At 35.3% G+C, this 25,906-nt stretch overlaps 1 protein-coding gene across 2 annotated transcripts in view; it reads left to right on the plus strand.

Annotated features, from left to right (window-relative positions):
- Positions 1–24,652, plus strand: part of LOC118204178 (clotting factor G beta subunit-like) — a 46,557-nt gene extending 21,905 nt beyond the window's left edge. For both annotated transcript variants that reach the window (XM_085824704.1, XM_085824705.1), the window contains 3 exons: positions 5,848–6,089; positions 15,132–15,298; positions 23,507–24,652. In XM_085824704.1, the coding sequence (XP_085680830.1) occupies positions 5,848–6,089; positions 15,132–15,298; positions 23,507–23,782 (685 nt within the window). In that variant the 3' untranslated portion in view covers positions 23,783–24,652. The remainder of the gene's footprint in view (positions 1–5,847; positions 6,090–15,131; positions 15,299–23,506) is intronic.
- Positions 24,653–25,906: the final 1,254 nt, after the last annotated feature.

Genomic DNA, 25,906 nt, shown 5'->3' on the forward strand with positions numbered 1-25,906 from the left:
ATTTTAAAATATATTTATTTAAAATAGAATCGGTAACTAATTTCGCGGAGGCTCGTTTTAAGGGAACAATTTCGGTCCATTTACTAAAATGATCAACTATAACAAGGAGATAGCGACTTTTGTTTAACTGACTTTTTGGGAAAGGGCCCAATAAATCGATGCCGATTATTTCATTTGGAAATTCAGATTTAATACTATTTAGAAACCCGGCCGGGCGGAAATTATTATAATTAACGGCTTGACATGTTGGGCAGGACTGGACATACGCCCTTGTTAACTTTTGCAGTTCAGGAAAGTAGACTGCCTCGCGTACGCGTTGAGTAGTTTTTCGAATACCAGTATGAGAAGCTAAAGGGCTGTCATGGAGCTCTTGCAGGATATTTAATCTAAGACTAGCTGGGATAACAGGTCGAAATTCGTTGTTGGAATTCGTAGTTTTTGTATAAAATAATAGACCATCTATTAGTTCGTAATGGGCCGCCCTATTTCTTATCGCCACAATATCTTGGTGGCTAAAATTTTCAGGATCCTTCAAATACTCATAAATACTTCCAAACTCAGGATCCTTACCCAGTTCGGTTATTACAGTTTCTCGGGAATTTATTGTACACGCTGTCAGCATTGCAACTTTTACGGTATTACCCTGTTCGTCTAATTTAATTCGTGACAAGGCATCTGCTACGATATTTTCCTTTCCGGGGGTATGCTTGATTACCAGATTATATTCTTGCAGCTTGAGTGCCCATCTTATTAACCTTGGGGATAAATTTTTCCCAGAGTACAATCTAGTTACCGCCGCATGATCAGAGTACACTGTTATTGGCGCCTTTCCAAAATAGACTCGGAACTTTTGCACTGCTAACAGAACTGCAAGTGCCTCTCTCTCGGTCGCGGAATAGTTTCTTTGTGTTTGATTTAAAGTTCGGCTAAAAAATGCCACGGGCTGCTGATTTTGCGAAAGTACCGCTCCTACCGCATAATCCGAAGCATCCGCTGAAATTTCTAAATTCTCATCCTTTTCAGGAAATTTCAACACAGGGGCTTGCGTTAATGCTTGTTTTAATTTTTCGAAAGCACTATTGGCTTCGGCCGTCCACGAGAATCTTGCCTTTTTCCTTTTTAATTTTAACAATGGCTCAGCGATAGCCGCAAAATCTTTTATAAAGGACCTATAATATGAACAAAGTCTTAGAAAAGAAGAGAGCTTCTTTGCCGTGTTTGGAGTCGGATACTTTTGTACAGCGATTATTTTTGATTCATCTGTCTCGATCCCTTTTTGCGATATTTTGTAACCTAAATATTTTAATTCAGGGGCTGCAAATTTGCATTTTTCGACATTAACTTTTAAACCGGCTTCATTTAATAAAGAAAACACCTGTCTTAAATCCTGTACATGTTGGTCTAGATTATCACTAGTAATAATGATATCGTCTAAATAGATAAATGTGGACTTTCCGAGAACAGGTCTTAACACAATGTCCATGCATCGCTGAAATGTTGCTGGGGCGCCGGAAAGGCCAAACGGCATTCGCAAAAATGCATAAGTGCCAGACTTGGTTATAAAAGCAGTCTTAGGCACGTCCTCAGGCCTGATCCCTATTTGAAAATAACCATTCGTTAAGTCTAAAGTCGTCATAAATTTGGTTGATTTTATGTTCCTTAAAATTTCTTCTATAATCGGTAACGGATATACCGGATATTTCGTTATGGAATTTAATTTACGGTAATCAATAGCGAATCTCCACCTTTTTGGATGCTCCAAAGGATAATCATTATTTTTCTTACATAAAACCACCGGACTAGCATAACTACTTGAGATAGGCGTTACGATCTTTTTACGTAGCATATCGGTAATATGCCATTCTATAATTTTTTCCTTATTCTTATCATACCGGTATGGTTTTTGACGAACCGGCAATGCATCTCCGGTGTCAATACTATGGTTAGTAACCTGGGTAAATCCTGGAATATCACTAAATAAGGAAGCAAATTCACTTACCACTTGTCGGATTCTATCTTGCTCGTCATTAGGCAGGTGGTCAAGATTTAACCTTGGCGGTTCAACCTTTTCTACACGCACTGGTTTCATCGTCAGCTTAAGAGACGCTTCATTAAAATCCAGTGTAGCTTGTGCGTCTGAAAGAAAGTCTATTCCTAGTATTAAGTGTGCTTGCAAATTCTTTACTATAAAAAACATCACCTTTACTTGTTCGTCCTTGATACGGATGTACAAAGGTACTTTACCTACGCACTTACATTGTTCTCCTTGCGCCGCTAATACTGTTGTATTATCCGTATTATATATGCGGTATTTGCGAAAATACTTTCTAAAAAAGACTTCTGCCACACAGGAACACTGCGCGCCGGTATCCAGGAGTGCGGTGGCCGGGATATTATTTACCAAGACTTCAATCTTCGGAAGAGTTAAATTTTTCACCATTACTGTATTTAACTTGTAGGAAGAGGGGTTTTCGTGGCCTTCGGATTTCCGCACCCTCTCGTCAGCAGAAATCCGTTTTAGTTTAAATTATTTTTCCTTTCGGTGCTTTCCTTCTTTCTCCACTGGCCTTGAGACTTTTTTCCTGGGTTGCTATTGAACTGTCGACGTTCGCCGGCTGTTTTTGAATGCTCGGGTTTCCTTGCCCACTGATTCGCTTTTTCTCCGTAGCCATGTGCTTGAGTTTGCTGTAGTCTTGGCGTACCAAATTGGTTTCGCTGTTGATATTGGCGTCTTCTTTCGACGTCCGCCGTTCTTCTACTTTCAAACTGGATTGCTAGCTCAAATAATTTTTCCAGTGTAGTCGGATTTCTCAATTCAATAAAGTCTTGCACTTGGGGTAGTAACCTCGGCAAAATCACTTGAATTATTTCAGGATCCGGACGGTTTCCATACAAGAGCTTGAAAACGTGAATTTTTCTTAAAATAAAACTCGAGAGGTTTTCCATTCTTTGTTGATATATACTGAAAAGTTCTGTTTCTAATTTCGCAGGATCCCTTACAACAGGGAAGGCTTTTAGTAGGGCAGTCTTGAAATTTTCGTAGGTATAGGTGGGACTTCCTGCTTGACCCAAGAGACTTCTGCCGATACATTTGAACCAGTTAAGCGCTTGGCCCCTCAAAGGGCTGGTAGCTAAGGTAACTTTTTGAAACTCGTGCACGGGGTAGAGCATGAAGTGGTCATCCAATTTTTCCAAAAAACTGGTTACCTGTGAGTTTCCATTAAACGTTGCTTCTGGTTTCATCGAAGCGCGCATGGTCTGGACAATGTACCCAAATCCTTCCAGGGCGGCAGCTGGCATTTCTGGATTCTGAGCTGTTTCTGCAGGCAGCACAGGTTCTTCTTGAAACTCGGCCATGGTTATTCTTCGTCGGGCGCCACTATCAGGTTCAATGTTTCTTCTAACCTTCTTCGGAAACATACAATGACCTGACTAGAACAGAGAGCTTACTAAAGCTATGTTCACTAATTGTAGTAAGTAGACAGGATACAGACGAAGGGTATACAAAACCCTTTATTTTTTTCTTTATATACAATGACTTCCGTACTTCGGAATACAATGACCCTCCACTCGGGGTCTAACTTAAAAGATATCAAAATAAAACTAAACTCTAATTTAACTTTAGAATAAGATTGGCCTTATAATAACAGGAAGCGTATGTAGCACAGAGACTGTGAACACTACAATACATTTAATTTATCAAGAGGATTAAATCCTCTGGCCTGGAAGGCAAAGTAGCAACTGCGTAACTTCTAAGGTAAGCGGCCTGCTTCGAACTCACGGCTTCCTCTCTTCTGCTTGGCAAAAAGGCCACACTTAAATACTTGGCGTTCGCCAGACAACTTTGCATAAACTCCTTCACGCTTATAATTCTGGCCGGAAGTAGAAAATAAGAAGTGATAGTAAAGATTTAAAATAAAATAAACGTTAGTAAAACTTAAGATCCTTACAATATGGCAACGTGAAGTTTCTCGCCAAAAATATTTGGCGACTTGAGGGCGCATATCAGAGTAGTTCCACGGTATACAATAGTACTGAAATTGGATATGTTACGTAGGATCAACATATCAAGGAACGAAAAGGAATCGGATGTCTCAAGTTCAAAACTTTTTTAAAAAACATCTTGCTTTGGTGAAATAAATTTTATAGAAGCATTTTGCATTCACAAAAATATTTCTGTTCAAGTCAATGATCCCAATTTCAAACCCTCAGCTTTTAAAGAAATTGTTTCACAGTTGTTTTTATTTTTTATCAATAGTAGCTAGACTTCATTCCTTTCCCTGTTATCGCCTCACGACAAGCTTCTCTTTCATCATTTACACTCATGCAGCTGAAGAAGGCTGCTTTATATTTAAATCTTCGAAACTAGTCCTGCAAATTTATGAATATTAGATTCTTGTTGTTTTGGGAGCTCTAGAAATCGTTGTTCGGAGTGTTATTTGAACTCAAATTACACTTCTTTATTTACTATAATAAATTATTTATACTGTTCAAATAATACTATTTATTAAATATTAGATGAAAAAGTGTTTAGGTAAACTGTGAAATAGTTAAACATCTGTCTTTACTTTGTTTATATACTTTTTTTATGATAACTCCTTTTGACGTCCGCAATCCGAGCGGCCAGTTTTCAAAAGAAATAATACAGTGAATATAAAAAAGTGGCAACCGCCTAATATTGTATCGGGAATTATAGATATAAGCTGTTTTTATATAATTTATGATTGTTTTCTTTAATTGTATATGCCGTATGTGCGAAGAAAGCGATGCTTAGTAATGAAGTTAAAAAGAGAAAAAAATTTATGAGCAGTAGTGGAATTCAAAAGCAGATTGGAAAACTGCAATGCTCAGCGAGAACATAAAGAACCTTAATAAATCCTCTGGTACGACGTTAAAATCTGAATACTTTCAGATTTTCTTCCTTTTCTTTTCTCTCACCTACTTAATTTTTTTTTTTTTTTTTTTAAATTTCTTTAAGTTTGATTTAGATATAAGTTTGGGTACTTTTCCATTTTGCTGGCGCAAGCGATAAAGTCGCCAAAAATGGTACAACCGATGCCAAACGGAATATCTTCGCTGGTAACATTTTACGTCTCATTTTCAAAATATGTCGCAGCCATTTTTTATCATATTGATTTTTCTTTCAATACTGGCATATAATTACATAGAATTTTTACCAGATAGTTCAATTTTATGCCCTAAGGCCATTCGCGGTAATTAAGTCAATTAGCAATCAATTAGTCAATGCAATCACACCGCTCACCCGAAGACGAAAGTATAGAAAAAGCAAAATAAAGGGTTAAATTCATCAATTCTAATGAGAATGCACTAGCGAAGTAAAGCACTGCGGTTTTACATAATTTTTGAGTTAAGCTATTCGTACGAACTGAAATAATACTTGCATTTAAACTTGTATTTCACATTAAAATTTAACCTGAAATTAATGTAGATAATTACTGAGAAAATTTTGTAGCATAGTTTACGCAAAGAATTACGTGAGATGAGATCACTTGGGGTCACGTGATATGAACCTGCGAATCAGGATGTTGTACCATGAAAGCATAGTAAATTCTTAAATTAATGTCTTTTTACAAATTTATTGTCTTTATTTATTGTCTTTTTACAAAATTTTAAACGATATTAAATTGTTTATGCCTTCAAAAAAAAAAAAAAAAAAACTTAGAACTAACATTTGTTGACATTTTTTACGTGTATACTACGTTCGTCGCCAATAAAGTGTGCTTGGCGAGATTTGCGCCGGCGAAACGGAAAAGTACCTAAGTTTGAATATCTTTAGCAAATTCATTTGGTATGCTTGATGTAAAAAAATTCTTCTATTTCCTTTAGGACCGATCCGCATCTATATAAAGTTCAAGTGGGTGAACTTATTTTGAGCGAACAGAATGTTAACTATGAAGTCCAAGACATCAAGATTCACGAAGGTTATAGACCTCGTTACTATTACGATGATATCGCGATACTTCGTCTTGCAGAACCTTTGACAGATACTCCAGCTTGCCTGCCAGCGGAAAAGTTGGTTCATGAACGGAACAATGTCACAGTTCTAGGCTGGGGAGATCTTTCATTTGGTAATCAAACTAAACAATATAATTTTTTTTTTCAAAAAAGCACATTTCTTGTTTATTAATTTTTTTGAGAGTTTTCGTCATTGGTAAAATAAACACTATACAATGGCGGCGTAACTACAGGTGGGCTGAAGAGGCGAAACGCCTGGAGCGGTACATTTTAAGGGTGGAATTTTTTTGTTTGAAACATTATAGGATTTAGTCAGATGGATCGTCGATGCAGGTGAAGACTGAAAAAATGATTATTTTAACCTTCTTCAATTTGCAATTTGCTTAAGACTAAGCGATAACGCTCAGGCTCTGCAGAACTTAAATACAAACTTCCAGTTCCAATAGAATCCTGCAGAGCTACATGTTGAAATATAAACGAAAAGCACTACTAAACAATGGCGTAACTAGAAATTTTGCTGCCTCGGGTGTCCCTGAGTTTCCCGCCCCTCTTGATATACTGCAAGATTTACTTCGTTTAGCTATCATAAAATGTGACTAGATCCACCCAAGTGTTAATCTTTGCGAATTCTCGCACAGACATGAAGAGGAACACAACCAACGGAAGGGTGTAAAAGAGCTTTTTATTGAACACAATATAATTTACAGACGATTAGTTAGTTAGTTCTAAGCACTGGCCCCCAGCCAACCTGCGTTAAGCGAAACCTGCCATATGGCTATGAAATTTACAGACGGTATAAACTTACGTACTTACAAACACCGATCACTTGCGATGTGAACTTAAAGTATAATGTAATACTAAATTTAAAGGTAAAGAATAGAGCAAGACTATACAATTCGGTTTAAGCTAACAGGTTGACTCAGACGGCAAAATAATACCTCGGCGGCAAGCATGCATAGCTGATATTAGTGTTAACAGCTGGAAGCAAATAGCAGTGGGCGCTCAAAATAGCGAAATCACGCTCTGTCTAACCTTATCGTTCCCAACAGTTTAAATACTCTCGTTCACACTAGCTCACTTACATACTGGCAAATAATGCGAGGACAATAACAGATGTCAGGAAAGTCTCACAAGTTCAAATAATTATTAGTAAAATTAAATACAACTCTACAATACAAACAAAATAACTACAAAAAATATCAAAACGACATATAGCAAAAAAAGTTTACATTATACATTTATTTTTGAAGAAAAACTTTTATTCCAATACTTTAAATTATATTATTATTTCGCTAGTTTATTTTTTTTTTCTTCAAAATCGTCGGTGATATTGCAGAGGTCTATTTGATTGCTCTTGCTGCAATGTAGAGAGTAAAGAGAACGTTTTCTTAAATACAAAATATGAAGAATAAAGATAGCAAAATCAGCTTGCCTTTTGTGCACTCAAGTAGCAGCAGTTGAGTCTCCGAAACTATTGATGATTATGAGATGAGAGATTTATCCATAAATAATACGATGCAGATTTAAACACTAATAACATATTTATTGAATTGCAACTAAAATAATATAAGCGGTAAATACATTAATGTTAACACAAGCACATACAGAAGCTTAATAATAACTAAAGAACAAGAGGATCATGGGATATATTAATATCACGTGATTAACATAGTTTACTTGTTTGGCGCCCGTGTTTCTTGGCGCTTTTTAGGGTTGCCAGATGTAAGTTAGAAAAACATTTTATTTATTTGTTCTCAAATGCTTGATTAATTTACAACAAAATACACATTTGTAGAACGCTTCTCAGAGTTGAAATATTCTCAGAAAATTCTCAGAGTTAACAACACTTACTGCAACTGAGAAGAAAGCACGTACTAGTATTATAATGTTTGAAACTTTGGTTCTGGAAATCGTATTTTAGAATAAACTACAAAAATTCAAAAGAATTGTCCTTCCAGGTTCCTGTTTCCGTTACCGAAACAATAACGGAAATAAAATTTCGAAATACTACTGTCTTAACGGGAAATTCTTCTTTATAAATGTCGCCTCATAATTTATATTATTATTGAAAATAGTTAACATTCGTTTAGTTAACATTCGTAATTTTCATTGAAAAGTTTCGACGGAATAAAAAAGGTATAAGAAAAGTATAGAGCTTTTGGAATCACGCCGGGATTTCTTTAAATACTTTTATGTATTGTAAAAACTTCTTTTTTACCAAATTTTATACCGCATGGCAATTAAGAATCTAATCGTTCTTTACTTGCCTGGAAGATCCATCTGTAAATCTACCGTATAAAATTATATTTTATGCAAAAGTTGCCGCCACTAAAAATCTCCGCTCAAGGCTACGTCACTGTTGCTAAAGTAATAGTTCACTTTCAAACACATACTTGTGATAAAGGAATTAAAATAATTTGTTTACCTCTTATTTAAAATCTGACAAACAATAGTTATTTTTTAACGTATTTGTTTGTCATTTACCTATTTGCGTTAATAAAATTCCTTCCTTGAACAAACTTTCGATTTCTCAATCGTCCATTGGCAACAAGAATATGGAGCCGTTCTTAACCTGGCTGATATTTACGACTAGTGTTCTTGACCTACATGATTTTCTTCAACCCTGAAATCAAAAGAGCGAAAAATAGATGAAATTTCATAACATACCCTACACCACGTCAGGTTTTTAAGTTACTTTTTCAGCAGTTATTGCAGTTTCCTGCGGTAAGCAACACAGGGTTCTTTACTAGACACTACCAGTGGTGGTCTTTTTACTACAATGATTTTGCAACAAGATGTTTATACGTCCTTCGCCCTTTTTATAGACTTTTATTTAATTCACTCATGAGGTTGGGATTTTGTCATCGATTTTTAATTTGTCCTAATAAGCTATTGATTTCAAATTTTGTATTTACACTATTGGTCGATGGAAATGCAATATAGTTAAAAGAGTTTTTCAAAATGCGATATAGATTTTTTTTTTTTTAATTTCATGTTTAAAAGATTTTTTGGACATATATTCGTTTAGCGAACAAATTAAACATATCAGGATTTGACTGTTTACACCACAGAACACAGCGGAAAAAGCATCTCGTCAGTGAAATTTGGTTGAAAATTATAACTTCTTTCTGAATTTTTTTCAATCGCTCGATTTTTTGAACAATTCCGTGTTCATAATTTTAACATTTCAGCATCTATAAATGTATCGGGTATAAACTTTTGAAATTTTCACAGATTATAAAATAAACTTTTCCTGAATCAGACAGGAGAAAAAAGCGTTTCTCACGAAAAAATTGCTTCTGACTTTGCCATCTTGCTGTACTTAATGACGAATTGGGATATTCTCTCCCCCCCCCCTCAATTTTAGTGTGAAGTAAAATGCTCGTTGTAACATTCTTATTATATCAAATTTCTGAAACTAGATCGAATTCTTAAAAGACGTTCAATTATTTATCTTTATTTCATAAATTTCTTCTTATTCTTATTATTCATAAATTTCTTCTTCAATTATTTATCTTTATTTCATAAATTCATTGCTTGTGTTTTAATAAAGAATAAATATTTCATCCTGGATAACATGTAATTGAGACTAAAAAGCATAAAGTAAAATAGAATTAAAAAATGTCTTCATGCAATTAAGTTTTTATTCAAGCCGAATATGATAATGAATGCACTGAAAGGGAAAAAAAAAATAATTTATCATATACTATAATAGAAATGATAGATTAAATGATTCTATTCACGGATTTCATTTACAATTTTAAATCGCAAATGATAAAAGCGTGGGACGCCTAACTAACGAATCTATTAATTGAATTGCATTGTCAAATATATATTATCTTTTTATTTCATTATCTTTTTAATTTTTCTATTATGTTTATGTACTATTTTACCTGCATTGCCAAATATAAAGAAATTATCCTTTTTAATTCATCATGAGCACCACATGCTTTTATTAATCGTGATATAAAATTATAGATAAATATTGTAAATAGAATTATTGATTTTATTATTCCCATTAAAGTACATAACAATTTTTCTCCTTTTTTCCTCATTAATTATCATACCCGTTTTAAATGAAAGCTTTTCCATAGAAACATTTTTAATTGTATTTTACTTATGAGTTCTCGTTTGTTGTCAATGGATCTTTGCTTAATTGGCATTCAGTTTAACGGGACTTATTACCGTATTTCCCCACCTTTTTCTTAACTGGTTTTTATCGTCCAAAAATCGAGAGGGGGAAAATGATGCCAGTCATTTAATTTCCGAAAAAAACGAGAGTTCAGTAAGAACATAACAAATAAAAAGGAGTCATGGATAAACTACTGGAAGCTATCACAATGTTATTTATTTAAAAGAAACCTACATTACCATAAGAATAAAGAGTGATACTAATAATTACAATATCTGAAGAAATGTTTAATTGATATCTGATGATAAATGAGCCGGACACATTGCGCAGAGCACTGCGTGTCTGGCTGGATTACCTTATAAAGCCCCGGGAGCACCTCACATGACTGATTCTTGATCTCATTTCCCGAGAGGGCATCAGAGGACCGAAGGACGAGAAGGGCAGAAAGACTCGGATTTCGAAAAATCGAACACAATTTCGAGAATATTTTTTAAACTTTCAGAAACTAGCGCTTAAAATCTAGCAGAAAAAATACACGAAGAAATAAGGTAAATATTAAATTTCGGAAGTTAAGCAAAGAATACACTAACATCAAATATGTAGTCATTGATAATAAACTATGTATAATCAGAATTCGTTGTGAGTATGTAACTGCCTATCATAATCCTTCCGATCATATGGGTTTGAAAGGGTTTTGAAATTAAAATGAAGCAACACTATCAGTTGGTAAAACAACTTTTTTTTCCCAAATTAAACGTTGAAATAACTAAACTTTTTGGATGTATTTTGCTTTCTAAATAGGTTTTATTTGCTGTTTTTGGTTTAAAATATATTTAATCACACTGCCTGATTATGTTTTTATAATTGGTTTTCTGTTGAAAAATAGAAAAGGTTGCAATGCTAGAGTTTGACAGGGTATTGTCAATTAAATTGACGCCAAGAAGAAAAATGAATGGCTATGAATTCCTTAGCTCATTATTTGATTGCTTAGTCCAGGGGTTTCCAGTGGGGGTCGATGAAATTTTAAAGAGGATCACTGATGTCGACAACCGAATATGGGCCGGCAGTTGATGGGTATAAATCAAGATTCCATTAGTAAAAAGAATTATTAATAAAACTGATAATCGATTGTTTAATTGATATAAAGCTGTACTGTGTAGTAAGAAAGAAATCAAATATCGAGTTGGCAAGGGAAAATTCGTTTTTTTTTTTTTTTTTTTAGAGTAAAATAAAACACAGTTTTCTCTATACAAAATTTGAATTTTAATCAGTGAAATATCTTTCATTTTGTTCGATGACCTTTTGCCATCTCTCTGGTAGCTTCATGATTCCGCGCTCAAAATCTTCTGTTCTTATTAATAAAAAACTCACTAAGTGCGGTTTGAGATCATCGTTATAACTGAAATTTTTGCTATTTAAGAAGTTTCGTAGCCTTCGAAATAAATGATTATCCGATGGTACAAGGTCGGAGTTATGTGGGGAATGAAAAACACTTCACAGACAAGCTCTAATAATTTCGCAGATACTACTAAAATGTGTGAGGCCTTGCATTGCCGTGGAATATGATTCCTTTGCTATTTGCCAATTCTAACCTTTTCTTTCTGATTCTTTCCTCCGATTTCATAAGTTGTTGGCAGCGAACATCTGATTTGATCGTTTGGTTTCTTGGAAGCAGCTTGACGTACACAGCACCTTTATAATCCCACCAAACTGAAGGGATGATCTTTTTCTGATGCAATTTAGTTTTCGACGTGATTCGTGCTGATTGTGCTGATGCTCTTTTTCTATTTATGTTATTGTAGACGATCCATTTTTCCCCACCAGTGATAATTCGTTTAAAAAAAAGGATCGATTGCATTACGTTTGTAATGCGTATTGCAAATATTGATTCGTTTGAGTTTTGTGAATTTCTTTCAGTTTTGGGGAAAGCCAAATATGGAGCTTCTTAATGAATCCAAAAATATGTGATTTTCAGTAGTTGTTGAGTGTGACACATGTAACCCTTTTGCAGTCTCTCGCAAATTTCTATGACGATTCGATTCAGTTATGGCTTTAATTTTATCATCATTAACTTCAGAAGGTCGGCCAGAACGTTGGTCATCCCCAAGTGAACAATTTTCAGAACGAAATTTTTGAAACCAGTTCTGACATATGCATTCTGTTAAGCAATCAGCACCATAAACTTCACATATCTCTTTGTGAGCCTCAGCCGCTTTCTTGTATTTATGAAAATAAAAGAATAAAATATGTCGAAAATGTTTATGCTTTCACCCCATGGTAAATCTGACTGTAAACTAATAGTTGAAAAATAAATACACAGAGAATGTGTTTCTGTAGCAAACTAAAAGTGTTGTAGAATCGTATCCTCTTTGGTAATATAAACTCTGCCTAGATCCTACTAAGAAACCTGGCGACTTTCGCACAGACGTAAAGAATACTAGCACAGAAGAATAGTAAAAATAACCCTTTATTATTCGTCAAACTGGTCATACTTATCGTCGAACAGAAAAAGCACGTACTTCGTGCTTACATTAACACCGACTACTTGCGGTGGAATTTAAGAATCGTTACACAATAAATTCAAAGATAAAGAGTAGTGATGGACTAACTATTTTAAGTTAAGGCTAATTAGGCTGACTCAACAACCTACCCGGCGTTATACTTATTAAATGGCCAAAAAGGCGTAACAGCAAGGACAACCAATAACCTACGCTAGCTAGCTAAATCATGCTGTGAATAAACTACAAGATTCACCCGTTTAAATACTCATTCCACTTAACTTTAAATTCGCATCTTGGAGTGGAAATGTGAGGAGAAAATGAGAGGTTCAAGAAAGGTATCATAATTCAGGAAAGGTATCATATAAAATAATTTGTTATGCAAAATAAAGGAAACCCTACAGTGTCAGCTGTCAAATCTCAAAAGAAAGTATATATATATATATATAAGAAATTGTAGAAAGCTTGCCAAAAAGTTACCAGGAGCTGTGGCTCCGAGAAAAGTTCAACACATTTTTTTAAAAAACAATGTCATTGAAGGGTGAAAAATTATGCTACACGTTAAATTAAACACAGTAAAATACTAATCTTTGGAAACTAGTAACGGCAAAAAATACAGTAAATACCTATCGATGTGACAAGTGTAAAGTTAAAACATAGAAAAACCAATCGATGGAACAAGTTAAAACATAAAACAAACATAAACATATAAAAATATAAAGCGGAAAATGGTAAATTAGCTTAACCCGAAGTCCAACCTGGCTTTTCAAGGGAAATTTCTAGCTGAACGTCGAATTAAGCTAACTCCATTACGCGTTTCGCCGAAACAGACAAATGAAACTTTTGACTTACAAATTTTAGTTAAATAGACGAATTGTCTTAGAAAATTTATTAGTCTCAATTCTCTGTTCCAATTTCCCGACGCGTCTGCACAAAATGATACATTAACGTGTTAAAAGATGTAAAAACAAGTGCGATGTACAAGAATTAAGATAAAAATAAAAATAAATAGCAATCTGCTATTAGTCAAAAAATACAACAACTTACGGGCTGGACCTGCATATATATATATATATATATGTACAAGATTGACAGAAGAATCACAAAACGAACATAACGCTTTCTATTTGTGCAAACCGAAATTACTTTCTTGTCAATCCAATAAAATAAATATGAGAAAAAGCACACTAAAATTATTTAATGCATATTAAAAATTAATATTGTTTTTTAAATATATAAATTTGTTTATACAATATGCTCAATGAAAAAGTAAAACTCGGTAACCACACATACACACACGAGAGGGGAGGGGTCAGAAAGTTAAAGAAAAAACGGGAAACGAAAAATTAGAATAGAAAACAAGAAACAAGGTGAGTATTTTTAAACGAAGTCATTTAAAAATTTAATTAACCAATTTTATGCCTAATATTAAAAACATTGCATCAAACAAAGACATTAAATTAATTGAAATCGAGCTTTAGCGCAATCAGGATCCCTAATTTAGTTTCTGAAAACTTACGTGCACTTGTAAAATTAGAAATAATAATAATAGAAAGAATAATTAAACATAAACCTAATAAATGATTTTTCAAAACTTTTGTTCAGATTTCTCTGTATAACTAGCATCTTTAAGGTCTTGATGGACAATTATTTGTATTAAATTATATTACATACTGTACATTAGAGAAATATGGGGGGGGGCACCCCATATTTCTTTAAAAGGGGTTGATGCAAGGAGAAGGTTGGGAATCACTGGTTTAGTCGAAAGCAAAATGCATGAAGCCTTTCTTTTTCTGCATAAATTTATAAGGTATTTTCTACCTTCTTTCAGCATGCCTTCGTGGTGTCATTCGGCACGTATTCGAGAGTCCCCTCGAGGGCATTCCTCACTTTTCACGTCTCCAACATCAAAATATCCTAATGACTGCAGGGGCGTAGCTAGAGGGAGGCAAGGGGGGCATCTGTCCCCGGGCGTAGAATCTAAGGGGCGCCAAACTGATGTTACGACATTTTAAAATTAAATGTTTTCTATCCTTGGAAAGCAGTAGGGGGCGCGAAATCTTCAGTTTTCCCTGGGCGATGAAAACCATAGCTACGACTCTGAATGACTGTACAAATTGATTGAAAACAATACCAAGTTATACCAAGGCAAGGTATAACTGAATAGCAACGAATATGCAGATGTTGAAAATAAATCAATTATTTGGCAAAGGTATAACTGAACAGCAACGAATATGCAGATGTTGAAAATAAATCAATCGCATGATTGATTTATTTTCAACATCTGCGTTGATGATCAGAAATCGTTCGAAATATGATTTATTTTCAACATCAGATGTTGAAAATAAATCAAATGCGAATTTAAATTTGGGAAGGAGGTGGGCTAAATCTTACTCTCACATAAAAGGTGCTCAAAGCACATACTACTGACAGACATAATCCTGCGTTCCTTGCGGGGTGGGAAAACTAGGCTTCCGTCTATTAGTACTATTTTAAACATTTTCCTGTATTTTTATATTTTTTAGGAGGCCCGACTGCCAGCGTATTACAGGAGGTTCAAGGAATACCAGTGGTGGGAAATGCTAAGTGCGATTCCAAGTTCCGGAAAATACCGAATGCTCCATTTCCCAGAGGCATTACGGAAGGCTTCATATGTGCTGGTTTGGAAGAGGGTGGAAAAGATGCTTGTCAGGTATATTTGGAAAATCTAATAAATTAATAGAAAACTGTAATACAATAGACGCTCCCCAATGTGATCCCGGTTAATACTATCATTCGGATATTGTTACTGAACTGTCCGTTTGTATACAGGAAACATGGAAAATATACATCTGCTCACTGTGATCAACAATTCGGTTAATAAGATCAAAATATGAAAGAATATATTTTCTAAAATACTAAGTTAAATCGCAAATATATTTAAAAAATTGCCAAGTGTCAGAAAAGGATTAAAAATCCCATATAGCTTGATTTCGATTTATTAAACCATTTTTAATTAGAAAAAAGGGAAGAATATCTTTATTTGACGTAGATTTTTAGTATTTTGTGTAAGGCGATCATGTATAAGTCCCTGTTCTTCGAGAGCAAAAAAATTTAAGCAGAATTTTTTCCTTAAAAGATCGCTGCTAAACTAAGGTTGCTTTTTCGCCCAATTTTAAATTTTTACATAGACAAGCTCTCTTCTAATGAAGGATGATTTTTGAGTACTAAAATTAAGGGTACAGCATAGCTTAAATAATTTCTAGACACATTTTGAATAGTTGTTAAATGAACTTTTGTTTTAACGGCAGTTCATATACAGAACGTTTTCATTTTCCTAATTAAAACGCTGCGAAAGTACCTATCTTGTAAGGCGTAGCAAGTGGGCAAAGGAGGCGCAGAATTGATGTTAGGAATTTTTAGAATGAAATGTTTTCCATTCTTGGCAAACAAGAGGGGTTCAATATCTTTAGTTTACTTTTAGTTTTTTAGACACTCGGCGCTGAAAACCTTAGGTACAACTCTGGTTTCTAGTTATGTTTATATTAACTGAATTATATTTCATTGCTGATTCGAAGATATTTTTTCCTCATCGCTTAATGTTATCCAAATAATCATGGTCAAATTAGCCTACTGTAACAACATGTTAAGGAACTGAACTTTTACTTTTTTTTTTCTGATTTTGTTTTATGCTTCAAAAATAATTTTCATGCAAAGGGTATTCCAAAAAGAAGGATGTCATTTTAAAATAAAATAAAATAAAAACTATTTCGGATACAACCAAACTTTATATCATTTTAAAATACAATTTATGAGATTAGGTCAATTAAGTCAATAAAACATCATCTTAGTGTCCACCTTCACTTGTGCACCAGAGCGAATTCGATGAATCCAAGGCTACCAGCGGTTAAGTCGCTGAACATTGGTAGTTCGGCCAAGGATGAATTCCAGGTTAATAGGCTGCTGCATGCTTGGTTGTCATGGTTATCCCGTGTGTAACGTGGATACCAATCAGTGTTCCTTAGAAAGTCCTTTACGAAAGCAGCTTATAGCCCTTGTGTAAAGCTTATAGCCCTTGAGTGTTCTGTCGCAATCAAATAAACCAAAAACAAGCGATAAACTCAATTTTCGATGATTGTGTGCAATAACTAGGACCTAATATCAGAAAAGTAGCGTTCGATGTTTATTCTTAATGCTTCAATGGTTCGTGGTTTGTTCACATCGTTCATTGATTTCAAAGAACACCAGAGAAAGCAAGCAATCTAAAGGATTTAAATTACAGTTTGGAAGGCCAACTAAGAGTTGTATTTCGTGAAATTATCATTTCTCCCAACGTTTTTTGCAATACGTCGATAGGAATGTGAAATTTGGCCGCAAAAAATTCCTTTTCCTCTTTCCTTCCTCGTTTTTGGAAAAAAAATGGTTCGATGATGCCTCTGTGCCACAAACTACACAATTCTCTATCCCGAATGCAAATAGCTGAAGCAGTCATCTTATACTGGATTAACAACTTCATCGGAGAAAACGGCATCGTCATTCCTCAGCAACACGAGTTTAGAAAAAAAAAAAAAAAAAGCATTCCTCCTACTCATCAATTTTAACAGGTCACCGAATTCATCGTTGAAGGTTGTAAGGTGGATGTTAATTTTATAACCGTTATTTTTTATTTTGAAACCCTTTCCTTTCACTTCGTGTTTCCCACTTACACCTCCCTACCAGAATACGTTTTTAGAATCGCGTTGAATGCAAATAAGTCAGGAGTAATATTTATACGAAAATCAACTAACTTCGACAGGGAGTGCTTACGAGTCCTTAGTGGCTCAAGTTTGCCTTCTGGCTACTTCGTTTTTGAATCTATTACGCTCTGCCGTACTGTACGTGCTTGATGATAATCGCCGGCTAGTTTAATTGAAGGGCCAACCACGTTAGATATTTGTGTCTAGCTTCAGCTAAGTCTATTTTAGTTAATTTAGTTTCTTATTTATCTTATTCTGATTTAAAAGCCCGAATGGAGGCTTTCCTGTATGCCCGAGAAGGGGCCAACTATTATCATTTCTTTGAATGAATAAAAGGATATTTTAACTCTTCTCGAGTCTACGTTGTTAGTGTTTGAACTGAGAGATAATTCGCTATACAGTTCACTAGGTTCCTTGATATTATATTATAGACAAAGTAAAGAGGAACATTATATGGTTTAAGGAACAAACTGATGACAAATGCCCTTTTTCTTGACATATCAAAAGCCTTTGAACATGTTTAGTTACATGCGCTTACTTACTAATCACACTTGGTTTCCCAGATTACATCATTAATATTATCAATTCTTATCTACACTGGTGTGCAAAAATTAAGGACGAGACGGTTTTTTCAATATAAATTTGTACAAAAGCTTTCCTAATCAACACATTTAATACCGTAAGATCCCCAATACGTAAGAACATGAGTAATGTAAGCAACACTTACTATAAGAGAAATCAGAGGGATAAAAAGAAGCTTTATTGAAAAAGTAGCATGGAGCGCAATGCGACTGAAGGCCGAAACATTCCTGTGATGTGTGTCCAGCAAGAAACATCCGGTCTTTATTAGAGGACTGCTAGGCAGGTTTCACAGCGTCTGCCCATGCTGAGAATGAGGGTGTCAATGAGTTGTTGAGGCATTGCTGCCCATTCGTCGTGCAGCGCCAATCGAAGCTCCGGAATCGTTACTGGTGGTAAGGTACGAGCTGCCAAGCGTCTGCCTAGAAAATCCCATACATGCTCGATGGGATTGAGATTCGGAGATCGTGCCGGCCAATCCATACGTTCAATATCCTCACTCTCTAAGAGCTGTTCGGTAGCTACTGTGCGATGACATGGTGCATTGTCGTCCATGAAAAGGAACTGCGGACCCATAGCGCCTCTAAAAAGACGCACATATGGAAGAAGAATCTCGTTACAATAACGGGTCCCGTTGACTGAACCTGCGTCGAAGATGTGAAGGTCTGTACGACTACCAAGCATGATGCCTCCCCAAACGAGAACACCGCCACCTCCATACCTGTCCCATTCAATGATGTTCGAGGCATGATTGCGGCTTCCACGCTCTCTCCAGATGAGTATGCGATGAGAATCGCTACTCAGACTGCATCTGCTCTCATCTGTAAAGAGTACTCGTCCCCATTCATTGTCTCTCCAATTCCGGTGTTCCCGGCACCACAGAGAACGCCTTCTCCGATGGGCAGGCGTTAGAGGTACACACCGTACAGGGCGTCGTGCAAACAGACCACCACCGTGCAGTTTTCTGGCCACGGTAAAACGCGATATCGGTCGTCCAGTCGCCTGTGACGTGTGTCTAGCGATTTCTCGCGCTGTCTGCCGCCTGTATCTTCTCGCCTGTAAGGCAATATAACGGTCATCTGCGGGTGTGGTTCCTCGTGGACGACCACTACTAAGCCCCCGGATAGCTGTTCCTGTAGTTTGAAATTGTCTCCAAAGTCGTGAAACGATGCTGTGAGCAATTCCGAACTCTGCAGCCACACTTGTCAGATTGCGGCCTTCCTCCAACTTCCCAATGATTCGACCTCGGGTAAAAGCATCCAGATGTCGTCTAACAGATTGATTATTCGCCATTTCTCGCTGAGGCAGCAACTCGGTGTGATTTTAACTGCTATACGGCGTGCAATCTCTTTGCCAGAAATACTGATCTTACACCGACAACATGCTTTATACTACTCAGACACTTCCCCATTACGTCTACCTGCATATCTGCGCATGTGCTACCGTACATCACCTTACTTAATCTCCTGATTGGTCTTTCTGTCCGCTCTGCCTCTTCGTTCAGCTGATATGCTAATTTTTCGACTTCGTCCTTAATTTTTGCACACCAGTGTATATGATAGATCAATACAGTATGGATATGGATATGGAGAAATGTGGTGGACACCCATTGTTTATCCATTGGCAATGTGGGTATTGTCCAGCTATACTAGATATCCAGATAAAAAGCACCCCACAGGACTTACAGGGGATGCTGCCAGGAGTTGCTTGCAATGCTTTGTATTTTACAAGACCTTTCTTTTTCCCTTAAATATACATTGGTGTTTTTACAGTTGGTGCCTTTCGCTCTTACACGCTATGGAGGGCAGCTCCAGGTCTGCTTGCATACTATGTTTTAAGTAATAGCTTTGTTATATTATTCTAGGTTGTGCTGCATAGCTCAGTGCCTCTTGTGGACAGGAAGCTCATTATAATTATGATTTTTTTTCGGAGATGGATGTTCTTGATAGCGTATCTAATAAAGGGAGTCACTTCACTCTGTGAATTCGGGACTTTTAGGTGATGTTCAGCTGTAAGGGGACATTTGAATATATAATGGTCGTGATTGCCTCTTTCTCCACATGCACATTGATCTGAAGTTGCTAGTTTCCGTGCATAGAAGTACGTGGAAAAAGGATCATGCCCTGAAAAGAACCACGTTATTTCTCTAGTTATTAAACTGGGAGCTGTGCCTACTTTTGGGAACAACTGATAAGTCCTTCTTCCTCGTTCGGCGTTGTCCCACCAGTTCTGCCATTCAGCTTTAGATTTGATGGTTATGATTTTTTAAGGTGCGAGCCAGGCCATGGTACTGATAAATTTTGTGCATTTTGACCCCTAGCTGTTTCTTTGGCTAGGATGTCAGCCTCCTCGTTGCCTTTTGTCCCTGCATGTGCCTTCAGCCAAGTGACAAAGATCACCCAAGATGAATACAATAGATCCTTTTTCCTTTATTACTTTTTCGTTCGCTATAACAAAAGCTGCTTTACACATCGGCAAACCTTGCCGGCGTCCCACAAAGATATTCGCTCGCACCGTCATTATTCTCTCTTTTTGCGAAAGGCATTCCACATACACCAAACACTGCACTTGCATGCAGACGACACAGCAATCTTATCTCAAAACGCATCTCTGAGTTCAATCATTCAAACGTTACGTTTCACATCCATGCACTGGAATCCTGGCTGACCAAATGGAAAATAAATATCAACGTTGACAAATTTGAAGCTGTACTTTTCACGAGGAGAAAACGACTGCAAACAATCCAGAATGCAATTCTTCGTCAAATTATGAAATGTCGTCGTTTATTCGTGAAGACTCAATTCATGAAAAACTGAATATAAATAAACTCAGCGAATGCACAGATAAAATCGATAAAATATTATTTATAAAAATTCATCAACGCAGTAACAATTCAGTACCACTATGCACAGATAAAATCGATAAAATATTATTTATAAAAATTCATCAACTCAGTAACAATTCAGTACCAAGAATTACAACTTTACTGACCAGAGAAATAGCCAGGAGCGGTCCTGCTCCATTTAACATAGTATTTTATTTGTTAATCTCTTAACTTTGTACTTATTTTGCTATTTTTTTCGTTCTTTAGTCCCTTATCTTATTTTATTTTTAAATTTAATTTTACTTTTTACTTTGCAAAAGTTCCTCTATTCTTTTCGGCCATTTTGCTTCAAAATTAAGTAGTCTCGTCCCTCAACTAATGCCTAATTAGCATTAAATTGCACTTTTTTCCCAGTCACTCCACTGATTCCATTCTTTGCTATCACCTGACCAGAAGCCCCAACTACGATCTCAACTTTTCACCCAACCAAAAAACTTCTGGGATTAAGAACGATAACTTCGTCAAAGCAGGAGTAGCTCCGTCAAACCCAAAGAGGTTAGAATAACCTATTTAATCAGACCGAAGAGGAAAAAACATACAGAAATGTAATCATCCCTAAAATATTTCATGGAGTCGGAGCTTGGGGCTGCCGGGCAGAGGAGGCACTTCGGTTTGAATGAAATTGGACACCTGCAGACCTTGTCATTGCAAGAGCCTTTAGAACCGTTTCAAATGAAGTTGCCTGCGTCCTTGAAGGTGTTCCGCCTCCCTCGATTGTATTCAAATTTTACTGCAAAAAGTTTCTATTAGCTAATAAAATTATTATAGATACTGAAATTGGACAAAAAGTACTCACAAGTAAATTATAAATACGAACAAAGATAGAGTTGGAATTCGGCACCGAGACTCAGATTTTGGACTTTATATGTCCCCCCCCCTACATTCTTTTTTTTTTCTTTTTCTTTTTTTTTTTTTTTCTGGCCAGTCCCATTTTTTGATCATAGCCGGCTAGGAGGATCAGGACTGTGTCCTTAATTAATAATAATAATAATAATAATAATAATAATAATAATAATAATAATATTAAGTTTAGTTTACAAAAGCTGACCATTTAACCTTATAAATACCCTTTCGCACATGTGCAAAATAGCTGTCGAGACAGTGTCGAAAGTCTTATTTTCTAAGAGTTCAAACGTCTGTGAAACCATTTTTTTTCCCCTCCGTATGTACGTAAAATTCGCGAAAACATGATAGACGCATTTAAATTCTGAAGAGAGCTCACTTAAATTCTGCTTTAAAGGTCACACACAAACAAACAAACGGCCACTCTGCTTTACATATGTAGATGATGTTAATGAATTCAGCTAATGTAATTTCAAGGGTCCAGGCTAGTTTAACTGAAATGAATCTGTGTTAATTGCTTTTTAATCGCTTAGTTTGTTAATTAATAATAAAATAAATTTTAAAAAATAAATATCTTAGGTTTTCCTGAATCACAACATATTTCCTCTTGGAAAATAAAAATATTTTGATTCGGAAAACGACAATACATTTCTTTTAAATTGCTGAGTTATTTTCCCCCCTTTGAAAACATACAGACACCCCGTGCACCACATATGTACAACATGGGGCTTACAGAAGTAAGTTAATTAAAACATTAAAAGTTGCATGCATAAATAAAATGAACAAAAGCAGAGAACACCAGTCTGGACTTCACGAAAACAGATAAGTTCACTGGCCAAGTCACTCCGAACATTTTCAAATCGTTCTGTAAGCATAATCTAGGGCCATCAAATGTAGGGCATGAGAAAATTAAATGTTCCATATCCTGAGCACGCTTTTTGAACATTCACATAAATTGTTTGATCTTAGATTAAAACGAAACAGGTAACTTGCAAATTTACCGTGACCAGATAAAAACTGAGACACTTTAAAATTTATAGAGAGGAAAGACTCGGAATGCAGTCTATGGTAAATAAAAGGAAAGAACTTTTTGGTATTCTCAGCATTACAAGAGGAAATATATTCCTCATTCCACATAGCTAAAAGCTTCTTTTAATGAAAGAAATTCCAATAGCTCTTTGGAATGCTAATGTTGATATCAATGGGTAAATTTAAGACATCTTTAGCTAAGAAATCAGCTCTTTCATTTCCATAGAAACCATGATGAGCACGCACATAAGCAAAGCGGATATCAATTCCTCTATTTCTAAGTGAACTAACAGTTACTAAGGTTTCAGATAACTAATTTGTCGCAGCTGGTAATACTGTTCAAAAGTTGAAGAGAATTAGAATAAATTGCTGAGTTTGATGATTAAATTCAAAAGACAAAAAAAAAAAAAAAAAAAAAAGTTTCATTTCCTCGAGTGGCAACACACTTCTTTCACGTCACCGAATTTCTTTATTAAATTTAAAACATAATTATCTCAAGCTATGTATAGTGGCAACACAAAAGCTTTTAGGTCACTGAGTTTTTAGTCAAAAGTTCGTTCATTTAGCGTAAAATATATAATAAAGAATGCAGACCCTGTCCTCTGTACATAGTGAAACTTCCTCAAGAGGGCCGAATTTCGTCAAGATCGGAAAAAGACTGTAGATTTGTATGAAAGAAAAGCGTATGAAAGAAGATTCACATGAAAGAACGGACATTTATTTTTATTTATATAGATTACATACATATGCATATTGATTTAAGATTTTTCTTCATTTCCGGCATAAAAGAATCTTATACCATTTACAGTTTTATAGCAACTGATTATAATAACTTAATGTATTGTTCTAGGGTGATTCTGGAGGTCCTCTTCTGCAACAGCATTCAGATGGTACGTGGACACTAGTGGGAGTCGTTTCGTTTGGCTACAGATGCGCAGAGGCTGGTTTTCCAGGTGTTTATACGAGAATCTCCGCGTACATCCCTTGGATCGAGAAGTACATAGGCAGTCAGAATGAAGTGCGTGTAGCAGATATGAAGAAAGAACGTTCTGAGAACTTTGAATATATTGATGGCAAGCCTTTATGGAAGTCGCCCATAGAAAGGGTACTTTTTCCTGGCTCATGAACAAGACTCATATGAAACAACGTTCATTTTACATGAAGTCAAGTTAATTCAAGGCCAAGCGTTTATAAAAACAATAGCAAGTGAAATGTATCTGATTTATTTGGGAACAGAGTATGCTTCCGATTATCCGGACTAATGCATGGGAAGCAGCTTATGGTTAATTGAAAAACACGGATAACTCAAACTATCAATTTTCATGCAAATATTTTTCGACTTTCGTTGCCCGTACTTTGAAGGGGTATTTCATCATTGCCTTCGAATCCGGTTTGGACGACGAAGTCCAGTTGCGTTTCAACAGGTTAATTATTGATGTCTCGGGATAAATGGAATTGTTATCTTATGTTATCTTATGAAATTATTTTTTGTTAGTATCTTCTTCACTTGTATTTTCAGTATAACTCTTTGCGTCCTTTGTTCTTGTGACATTTGAAACGTTAAGTACTTGTAATGTGTTCTTTATAGACTTTTTAAGTTCTAAAATTTTAAAAAGAATGAGAAGAAAATATTCTCGAATATACGTAAGGAAGAAAAAAAGAAAAGAGATGAACAAACAAAAATTATGCCTCCGACTAAACGCATGCAGAACGAATCTTACGAAATAATCGTTGAAACTAACTGTAAATACGCAATTCAGCGATTTTTAAAGCATGCTTGGACTAAGCGCGCGTCTCGTTTTTATACTCGCGTTGAGTGCGAATAGCATTGTGAGTGCGTGGACACTATCACGCAAGGATAATCGAGAGTACATTGTACTTTCATTTATGTTATTGCATTGGATACAATGATGCATTTATTTATTTGTACATAATTTTTCTGGTGTGAAATATAAATAATTAAATAAATGGGTGTATAAAAAAATAAGTGTGTAATTAATAAGTGTATAAATAAATGATAATTAATAGTGAATAAGTGTATAAAAATGTAAAACGCTTTAAATTATATAGATACTTAGGTATTATCACGACCACCGTATTAATAATCGCCGATTTTCAGAATGCGCCAAACTTATGCAATCATACTTATAAACTAGTGTTTTCAGTTCTTTTTTCTTTTTCTTTTTTTTTTTTTTTGTTCCATGCACCCTCCTAGACGACCATCCCCCCCCAGTCAAAAAGAGGAGAATGGCGTTAATTACGAAGGGGAAAGTAAACGGGTGTGTTAGAAGTCATAAGGGGAGATATATTAATAAAGTGAGTTATCTTTAGGTCACATTCAATATTCAATATACCAAGGAGAGGAATAAAAATTAGAATTAGATCTCTCATCTGTTATACTTACAGTAAATAAGTCAGCAATTTCCAAAATTTGTACATGGATGTGTATGGTACCAAAATGAAGACAAATTATATAAGACCGCGAAAAGTGTTTTCTTTTTATTTTACGTATTATTAAACAGTTTAATAATATTAGTATACACATTTTTGTATTGTTAATCACATATCTACTTATAATTGAGATTTAAAATATAAATTATCCGACGTTTTCGTTGATTATATCTATTTGTTTAATAACATTTTTATCTAGAAATTTCCTTTTTCTTTTTCTTGAGAAATATATGAGGGGCGTTCAAATAAAAGTGATTCGAGATGTGTAGCGACAAAAATAAGACAGATACATAGATAGGAACAGCTTAGACTAAGAAAGACTTTTTCTTTTTCCTGAGAAATATAATATTATGTAGGTACGAGGCTGAAACAATTGGGAAGCACTGCTATAAACAAATAATCCGATCCAATTCCAGCTGAACAGCACTAATTAGCAGTGTAATTATTTTAAAAAGTATCTTTGTTTTTTAAAGGCCTCGTCCCATTTAACATGGAATTAATTCCTTAATCATCTTAAGAATAAGAAAACTTTATGTGTTTATTAAATTGGATATATCAAAGCATATGAAGGCTGGCCGACAAATGAATGCTTTCTTGGAGAATTTTCTAGGGAAACAGGCTCATATTCACTTTACAAATAAAGAAAACCATGAAAATACTCACATACAGTGAGTGGTAAGCAATAGGGGGTTCGTGCAATATTTTTGTTAAATTTGTATCTAATCTGGCAGTCCTAAGTCTGGATAAAATGTGAAGATAAGCTTTTGAAATTCTTTGAAACTCAAAAGTATCTTTTAAA

Source organism: Stegodyphus dumicola, chromosome 10 (assembly GCF_044657685.1).
Source record: "Stegodyphus dumicola isolate Sdum_Otavi_A_Nest chromosome 10, ASM4465768v1".
Taxonomy (NCBI): Eukaryota; Metazoa; Arthropoda; class Arachnida; order Araneae; family Eresidae; genus Stegodyphus; species Stegodyphus dumicola.